The sequence below is a fragment of the Leptosomus discolor genome, chromosome 24 (assembly GCF_034619465.1).
Source record: "Leptosomus discolor isolate bLepDis1 chromosome 24, bLepDis1.hap2, whole genome shotgun sequence".
NCBI classification, from domain to species: domain Eukaryota; kingdom Metazoa; phylum Chordata; class Aves; order Leptosomiformes; family Leptosomidae; genus Leptosomus; species Leptosomus discolor.
The window spans coordinates 3733547-3742415 of record NC_141414.1 but is presented as its reverse complement, the minus strand read 5'-3'; the positions used below and the strand labels follow the sequence as shown (position 1 = coordinate 3742415).

The 8869-nt window shown below is 58.8% G+C and overlaps 1 protein-coding gene across 1 annotated transcript; it reads left to right on the top strand.

Moving 5' to 3' along the window:
- Positions 1–4506: 4506 nt before the first annotated feature.
- On the top strand, positions 4507–6998 carry UQCR11 (ubiquinol-cytochrome c reductase, complex III subunit XI). The gene is made up of 3 exons (XM_086477604.1): positions 4507–4562; positions 5273–5407; positions 6723–6998. The coding sequence occupies exons 1-2, from the start codon at positions 4513–4515 to the stop codon at positions 5391–5393; spliced, it is 171 nt and encodes a 56-aa protein (XP_086333730.1). The 5' UTR covers positions 4507–4512; the 3' UTR covers positions 5394–5407; positions 6723–6998.
- The last annotated feature ends 1871 nt before the right edge of the window (positions 6999–8869 follow it).

Below are 8869 nucleotides of genomic sequence, written 5' to 3'. Positions count from 1 at the left end.
TACAAGTGTCAAAACAGCTGGCTGGATTATTTGGAATTTTTAAATAATCCTAACTTTTTTAAAGTAGATTTTGAGAACTGTCCTGTATATAACAGTAATGTAGCAATAAATGTGACATTTTATAACAATATTACCTTTTTTTTCCCCATATCTGTCTTTCAGATGTTGTATACCTATGAATGAAAAGTTGTAATAAAGGTTTTACCTTGTACTAAAAACAAAAAAAAAGGAAGAAAAGACAAGACAAGGCAGGTTTTCAGACACTCTCCCCTCACGCTCTCGGCGTGGGTCCTCCCCAGCCGAACCAGCCCCGTGGCACTGCCTGAACTCCTGCCCTGCCGGTGCTCCTGACCCCCTCCCCGCACGCAGCCTCTGGTGAAGGCTTCCAGCGCTGCCCATCACCCTGGGATCTGGGCGCCTTCCCCAGCAGCCCCCGGGTAGGTGCTGGGCTCTCCCTGTTGCAGCACAGCTGCTCCCGTGGCTCTGCTGCGGGCGCTGGGGTCCTGTTCGCGCGGGGCCCCGTGGGTTTCAGCCCGGGCTCCGCGTGCCGGGGAGCTCGTCTTCATCCTGATGCCGGAAAGATTCGCCTTTGGGAGCGCAGCCCCGGCCCGGCTGGCAGGAGGGGACGGCGCGGCAGGGCTGGGGTTCCCTCGCCTCTGCCCTGCCCTGGGGAGCACCCAGTGAGGGCGGCACCGGCAGGGTGCGAGTTGGAAATCGGGTCAAACACACCCAGCGCGTACCGGCAGCCCAGCGTAGACTGGTCATGGGGGAGACAAGGTGGCGGAGCATTTAAGAGGGCTCAAACCCTGCGAGAATGGGTCTGTACTGGGAGACAGCCCAGCCTCGTAGGTTCTCGCCCTCCGTGGGGTGAGGCTGTGCCCTGGCCAGGCTGAAGGATGTGGGATCTCTCTCCATCACCCTCTGCCAAGGGCCCAGCCCTGGCCACGGCATCTTCAAACCCGCCGCTGCCCTGTCCTCATCCTCCAGGCTTCGCCGGGCTGTGTCACCCCTCCGATCAGCAGGTATTTCCTCAAATCGTCACAGCTTCAACCCTTGTGGTTTCGGTGGTCGGGTTACTCCTCCGCCACCAGCTCGCCTGGCACATCAGTGACTACCTGTTGGGGGAAACAGCTGCACCCAGGAGCACTGAGCCCTCACAAACGCTCTCGGAAATGCTGGTTCCAGAGAGAAAAGCCTGTCTGAAAGCAGCCCTCAGGTTTGCTGCCTGTTTCCACCGTGCTGCTCCAGCTTGGGGCTTGTCCACACAAGGCCAGGCAGGAAAAAGAGTCCAGATTCACTGAGCTTTGGCTCTTGCAGTAGTTAAGTCTCATCGAGCCCTGGCTGCCCCGCTCTCAGCAGCGAGCCAGCCCTGAGGTAGCGCCCTGCCCTTCCCCAGCTGCACTGAGCACATCGAATGGTGGTCCTTTCAGCTCCGTGTCTCCTTGTCCAGGCTGATGGGCCTCACCTCGTTCTCTTTGCCTTCGCTCCCTCCTCACAGGGGTCGTTTTCCTGCGTGCCATCACACAGGGGAGATAGTTCAGCCTCGGGGGCTGCGGTGCCGTGTGGCCAGAGCCTGTGCTGGGCCTGTGGGCTCTTCTCCCGTGCGCTGGCTGAAAGCCAGGGTAGGCTCAGGTCAGCCGAGCTGTTTAGACACCGAACCCCTTGGTTATTGGGAAAGTTGAGACGTGAGCTGCCAGGCTGGGGGGTGATGGGCATCCTCGGGGTGAGGAGGGGAGCCATCCGCCCCTATCAGGGCAAGGAAGGGCGGAGGACCAAGAAACCAAGGTTGGACCAGATCCAGTCAAGGGAGAAGCACGTGCTTGGGAGCAAGGCTGCGGCCTGGGAGGTGGAGGCTCAGCGACGCAGAAGGCTGAGGGTAGCGCAGGCAAGTCCTGGTGGCCAGAGCAGGCTTGGGCTGGGAGCTGAGGTGAGGGCAGGGAGAAGGAGCAACACACGAGCTGCTGCTGGGAGCAAACAGTTCGCCCGAGATCCAAGTGGTGGCCACCAACTGACACGGAGCTGGAGGCCAGTGAAGGCTCAGAAATATTTTCTCCCTGGAGATGAGTCAAGAGGTGGGATGAGGCTGTCAGATCCTGTGGGCAAATGTCACGACACGCCAGCACTGCCAGACGTGGCCGTGAACTGTCCTTAAGGAAGGACGAGCTGTCGCAGAGCCGTCTGCTCTCTCGGAGCAGAAACCCCCACCTGGCTGCTTTGAACAGGGAGTGATTTTTGTTGACGTAAGGCACCAGCAGGGACATCCTCACCTGCTCTGGTGGCCTGAGACACTCAGGTCGCTTGTTCTAATGGTCAAATACAGCTTTGTGCTTTGCTGGGGTGTCCCTAAGGCAACTCCGGACAACCAGGCTCACTGCTCTTTTCTTTTCTGCTTCCCAACCTAAAATGGCACCTGTGCCACAGAAGCCACCAACAGAAGAAAGCGACCCTCCCCTTTGGTGGCAGTTCCCCTTCGGGAGTCAGGCTTCGGAGGCGTCGCTGTCCCTGCGGCGGTGGGAATGTTCTCCCAACAGCTAGAAAGGAATTTCCGCAGGGAAGGAGCAAGCGTGGAGTCCCAGCGTGGGGTCCGGAGCAAATCCCTCCGCACCGTGCCTGGGCTGTAGGTGACAGCAAAACCTGCGGCAAGGCCGAGTCGCTGACGTTGCCGTTGGTTCGTTTTAACCAGGAAATCGGTGGGATTACCGGGTCTTTCCCTGTCTGCCTTGACTGGGGTAAAGCAGTAGGATACACACACACACCCCCACACACTGCCTTCAAAACCCCAAGGCTTTTCTGAAGGTAAACATTGACTTGTTTTTCATTGCTTTGTGAGTTATTTTGCCTTTATTATTTTTTTTTCTTTTAGGCATTTAGGAAACTTTCAATGCAAAGCAAAAGCCGAGATTCTCTCACAGAGCTCAAGGGACGTTACGAGAGCGAAACCCGCGCAGAGCCCGTTCAGGGGCTCGATTCGCCCACCGTGCCCTCGGCAACGCGGTGGCTGCGGCAAAGGCTCCACTTTCCTGCAGGAACGACCGCCACGAAGCTCCCGCCTGACTCCTCCGTGCGCCAGCCGGGGCGCGGGCAGCGGGGAAAGAGCTCGCAGAAACGAACCCCAAAGTCCCCACGGTTCGGGAGCCCCCGTCGCCCCGCTGGCACCCAGGCAGGGCAACACTCGAACCCTCCCGTGGTGTTGAGTCGGTCGCACAAAGGGCTGATAAAAGAGTTGTTCCGTGTCCCGGTGGGAAAAAAAAAAAACCACCCAGGAGCTGGATTTTTGCCACAGGCTCCGCTCTGTGAATCGTGGCTCTCGGCAGCCGGCGCTGGGGGTGAGGGAAGGCGGCGGCTGCTGGCGTCGCTGCCGGACGCCGTCGGTGCAGGTTTGGCCCCGGGAGCACCGGAGGCATTTGCAGCCCTGGAGGTTTCGCGGTCCAGCCGCAGCCCTCGGGCTGGGGAGCGCTTGAGGCTCCGGCGGCCCCCGGGGCTCTCTGCTGGTTCACGAGGGGCTGAGCTGGTTCGGAGCGGAGCCTGGGGAAGGTTATGGAACTGGCGGTGGGTTGGGGGACCCTCTGCTGGAAAAATCTGGCTTGAAGCTCCCTCTGCTGTTGGGAGAGGCTGAGCGGCAGCGACGAGGGGGGGTTGCAGAGGCACTGGTGGGCACTGGGGAAGCTGCTCTGGGAAGGGGCCGCTTCCCTCCAGCACGGAGGGTGAGAAGCAGTCCCAGCTCAGAGCAAGGACAGCCCATCCCCTCAGGGGTGACATCCCCTCTCTGGCTGGGGACAGTCCATCCTGTTGGGGTTTGTGTCCCCTCTCCGGCGTGGGGACAGCCCATCCCCTCCGGCCCGTGGCCCCCCTCCGGCCGGGCCGGGGACGCGGCTGTGACGGCCCCGGCGCCATCGGGCCTTGGGGGGTGGGGGGGGGTGTGGGTGTGAGTGTGGGGGTGTGTATGTTTGGGGGGGGGTGGGGTTGGGTGGGGGGGGCGTGGGGGGGGTGGGGGGGAGGGGGGTATGGGGGGGGTTGGGGGTGGGGGGAGGGTTGGGTGGGGGTGTGGGGGGGTGGGGGGGGGGGGGTGGGGGGGGGGTGTGGGGTGGGGGGGGGGGGGGTGTGTGTGGGGGGGGGTGGGGGGTGTGTGGGGGTGGGTGGGTGTGGGTGGGTGGGTGTGGGGGGGGTGTGGGGGGGGGTGTGGGGGGGGGGGTGTGGGGGTGGGGGGTGTGTGTGGGTGGGTGTGTGTGGGTGGGTGTGTGTGTGGGGGGGGGGGGGGGGGGGTGTGTGTGTGTGTGTGGGTGTGTGTGTGTGTGTGTGTGTGTGTGTGTGTGTGTGTGTGTGTGTGTGTGTGTGTGTGTGTGTGTGTGTGTGTGTGTGTGTGTGTTGCCATGACAACGCCGCCCTACTCAGGCAGCCACGCGGACAGTCCCGCTCAATGCGCATGCGCAGCCCGCGGGGTCCTTTATTGAGCGGAGGGCGCGCCCGCGCGTGCGCAGTGGGGGTGACTTTGAGGGCGGCGGGGGCGGCGGGATGCTGAGCAAGCTGGTGGGGCCGCGCTACGTCCAGCTCCTCCAGAACTGGTGAGGCCCGTCCCGGGGCTGCCCGCCGGGCCTCGGGGCTCCTTCACGGTGGGTCTTGGGTCTGCGGGGCGGCCGCGGCCCGTCCCGGGAGCCACGGTGAGGGGCGCCCGGCCTGTTCCGCGCCCTTCACCGTGGCTCCCGGGACCGGCTGCGGCCCCCACTGCGTACTTACGGAGCCTGAGGGGCTTCCCCAGCGCTTTCCGCTTGGTCCCGCGGTTCTGTGGTCCGGGTGAGGGCCGGCGGGGCCGGCCCCGCGGGTGCGGAGCGGCGCTAGGGCTGGGTTTGAAGGGCGGAGGGGGGCGGGGGTGTCTGTCTGTGCGTCTGTCTGTGCGTCTGTCTGTCTGGCGGTGGTTCGGCCGAGGTGGCTTTGGCCCCCGGATCGCCCTGCCTGCCCTCGGAGTGTTTCAGAGCTGGGGGTGTCAGTCGCGGTGTCAGGGGATGACGCCTTGTGGGGTTGTGTGCGGGGAGTGGAGCAGCCCGCGGGCCGGACTAGCGGGGACACGAGCTGCAGCAGTGAAATGTCCCCCTTTTCCTGTAAATACCCCGGGGACTGACACTGTCCCGTGTACGTGAGGCTCTTTCGAGATTTCTGCCGAGCTTTTGCCACGATGGAAATGACTTTTGCCGGGTCCTCAGCGATGAGCACTTGCCAGACCTTCCCGCGTGGGGAATTAACGTTATTTGCCTGTGCGTGTGTGTCTCCTCTTTAGGACTCCCACCCTCGTGACGTGGGGTGGTGTAGCTGGGACTGGTTTAATATGGCTCACAGACTGGAAGTTGGTCCTTCAATATGTTCCCTACATCGGTGGCAAGTATAACACTGAAGACTAAGCTTCCCTCTGACGGTAAGTTCTGGTTGTGCCTCTCTTGGCTGAAGGAGCGGCGTTGTGCTGCCAGACAGTGGATGTGTCCTGTTTGCCCAGGGCACAATCGTATTATTGGTCCAAAATTTGATTATTCAGGACTTTTTTTTGTTTAATATGGGGCTTCAGAGAGTGCCAGGAGGGTCAGACATGAGTAAGAATATGTTTTTCAAGTTCTTATTTTGCCAGCAGTGGATTTTTCACGATGCGATGGGGCCCTTGGGAAGTCAAGTCAAGCCTCCTGCGGTAATTTGGAACTTTTGACCGATCTGTTCACTTCCATTCCCAGGTAGAACGGCGTCAAGCTCGTGACTGGTTTTGTTGCTGGGCCAGTTCAGGCTCCTTCCTGCTCCCTGTAACTTACTGCAAGTTGAGGGTTCAGGGCTGGTCACTGTGTACCACAAATTCACGGGAAAATTGGCTTTCTCGAGTTTTGGGTTTGGGGTTTTTTTTTCTGCTTTAATTGCGTATGAAACGTGCTGCTCTGAACCTCCCGTGAGCTGGCCCGTCCGTGAAGCTGGAGCAGCGACTAGATGGGGCGCCTCAACGCGTGTCGTGGGCAGCTGAGGGCTTTTTTATTCCTCGCTGCAGAAAGAAGGGACTTGGGCAGATTTTTTGCCTTCCATTACAGGCTGCTGACGGGAAAAGGTCTGGAGGGAACTGTACACACCTCAGTACTTGTCTTCCGTCAGAATAACTTGGCTTGAGATGTTGATAAATGAAAGTAAGATACTTGCCTTCGAGCTACACAGGGAGATCAGCGAGTCTGGAAGTCACAGAGCAAATCGTTGGTATTTTTAAGTCTCTTTTTCCAGAGATACTTGTTGCAGTTCCAACAATTTACTGTGCCTTCCCCTTTTCCAAAATATCACCCAGATCGTCTGTGTGAAGGATGAGAGAAACTTTCCATGGAAGTCAGCTGCGCTCACAGCACCTTGGGTGCTCGTAGAGGTTTACAGAAAGCAAGTGGAAAAGCTCTCCAGCCACGTAGAGGCAATAAATTACCTAATAAGGCCTTTCCGGGCTTAAAAATCAGCCGGGAGGAGGAACGTGGAGACGTTCCTGAGACCGCAGCGTCTGGTCTCTGTTGTGAGGCAAGAGCTTTGATGTGTCGTTGTGCATAAACCACCCAGCAAGAGGAATGAAGAGGGGGTTTCTGCGGTGGCCTGGGCTCCCTCCCGAGGGGCTCCAGGCCTCCTCCTGCGCCCTCTCGGCTCCTCGCAGAGAAACTCCTGGCCCGGCTGCTGGAGGCTTCGGAAGGAACCGCTGCTTAACGCCGGCTTTGTGTTTGTTGTAGGGATTGTGTGGCTGGATGGAGCGTTTCGGAGCCGTCCGTCCGCTGAGCCCCTGCTCCGAGGTGAACTCGGGGTGCCCGGCGCAGCTCCTGCAGCAGGCTGGGGTGTGTCCGTCCCCCCCCCGCCCCTTCTCTCCCATCAACCGTGTCGACTGCGTGGTTGTGAAGAAATTTGACGTCGCTGGCCAGCCTGCTTCCTCCGGTCGCTGTCACAGCAGATCTTGACCTAATGGCAACAATTTATAAACCTGATGTACAAAATAAACCACGTGAATGATATTTTTGGGTGGGTTTTTTGGGGTATTTTTTGGCGTTACCCTCTTAATCCACGTTCTTTAGACCCGACTCCTGGGTTGCGTCGTGTCTTTGGCTTGTTTGAGTGTCCCCTAAGGAGGGGCTCCCGTGTGCTGGTTCCTTGTCCCTGCTGGGTGTGATGAGCCTTTAGTTGTCTCCCCGTAGCTGTTGCTCATCGCTCTTCATCCTGCCGCTGTCTTTGACCTGTTCGTAGGGACGTGCTGATTTGAAGCCATTTTTTTCCCAGCTCAGCGGGGACCCTGGGCTGGTGCAGGCAGTTAACTTGCCGTAGCCAATGCCGCAGCGTTTCGTGGTGACACAGATTCCCGGTGTTTCATTTAAAGCAAGGTTTTCTTCCTTTTTCATGTCGCTTCGTGGACCCCTGACACCGTCTGACTGGGCAGGCACCGTGTTAAAGCAGCGAGTGCTGCTGCAGCCAGGCTGGCTTTCCTGCCCTGAGCTGGGGGCTCGAGGAAGGCGAGTCTGCAAACTGGGGGAGTCTCTGTGTACTGGGGTCAAAACCAGTGGTTTGAGAGCTGCTCGGTTCCTTAGTGCTTTCGAGTAGGGAAAGAATGTGGCTGTACTTCAGGGTGTATTTGTCAACATAAATGGGTGATGGAACAACCCACTGCTGGAGCTGTTTAGATGAAAAAGTTTTTAGCTGCTGGTGAAAAGGATTGTTCTTGAGCTGGTCTCTGTCATTAAGCTGCAGCAGCCGACTCGGACTGAGGGGGGGAAAAAACTGATCCCTTTCTGCAAAGACCGGAATTTGCAAACAAGCTCGCCTCTGTGTAAGAACAGGATTGCTGTTTTCGCTGGTTTGTGCCAAACTTCGTCTCGTTACAATTGTTGGCCGTAATGAAAGTTTTGAATCTCCTCAGGGGAAAGGTCTGAGTTGCTGCTTGGGCATCACCTCCGGGGCCGAAGGCCTCTGCGCGGTGGTTCTGTGGAAAGCTGTGGTAAAACCTTGCCAAAACGGTGGCACCGTGCAGGGCGCTCGAGCTGCGCCTTTCACAGGGGAATTGCTTCGGCATCGCTGCGGCAGCATCGCTGATAACGAATTGCGGGGCTGGGGAGGATCCTTTGCACATCCCAGACTCGCTTTGCTGCAGAAGCTGATGACCTGATGGGATAACCACGAAATAACTGTGAAATAATAACGTGCTGTTGCCTCAGCCTGTCCCTCTCCCCAGCGCCCGGCTGCCTCCCAAAAGGCCGAACCTGCTGGACCTCGAAGCGCTGAGAGTGTTTGGCCCCAGCAGCCCTGGGCTGCGATAGGGACGTCGGTGTCGATCCTGGAAGGTGGGCATGACGTGGGTGTGACGTGGGTGTGACACGAGCCTGGACTCGCCCCTCAGCAGGTCCGTGAGCCCAGACCTGCCCAGTTGGAGTCTCCGCTCTCGCCTCTTCAACACGCCGAGGCGGGACGGGCGCAAGACGCTGCTGCTGGCGTCAGAACTGCCTGAGCTGCAGCTTGTCCCCATGGGCGGGCGAGCCCCTCCTCCCGCGGCGGGGAGGCTTCTCCTGGCAGCCTTGGGCTGGGGTGTTGCCCGTTCCTCCGGGGACCCTCGTCTCCCGTCGGTCTGCAGCTCCCGTTAGCAGAGTCACCTTCAGCAGCGCCCCCGCCTGCTGCAGAGCAGATGAGATTAGAAGATATTTTCATTTAAAGGAGGGAAAAAGACATATTCCAGATACCAACCACCTGCACAGGCAGGTGCCGCAAGAAGCGTGCAGGCTTGGGATTTGTTTGCCCTTTGGCGATTGTTTCACTGCTTGTGTTTTCTGCAGCGTTTCAAATTATGGCTTTGTCTCTAATTAACCCTAAGATTAGCATATAACTGATTTGATTTCTGATA

Coding starts and splice junctions, on each gene's coding strand:
- UQCR11 (XM_086477604.1), top strand. CDS start 4,513: ATGCTGAGCAAGCTGGTGGGGCCGCGCTACGTCCAGCTCCTCCAGAAC. Junction 4,563..5,272: donor GTCCAGCTCCTCCAGAACTG/GTGAGGCCCGTC, acceptor TCTCCTCTTTAG/GACTCCCACCCTCGTGACGT.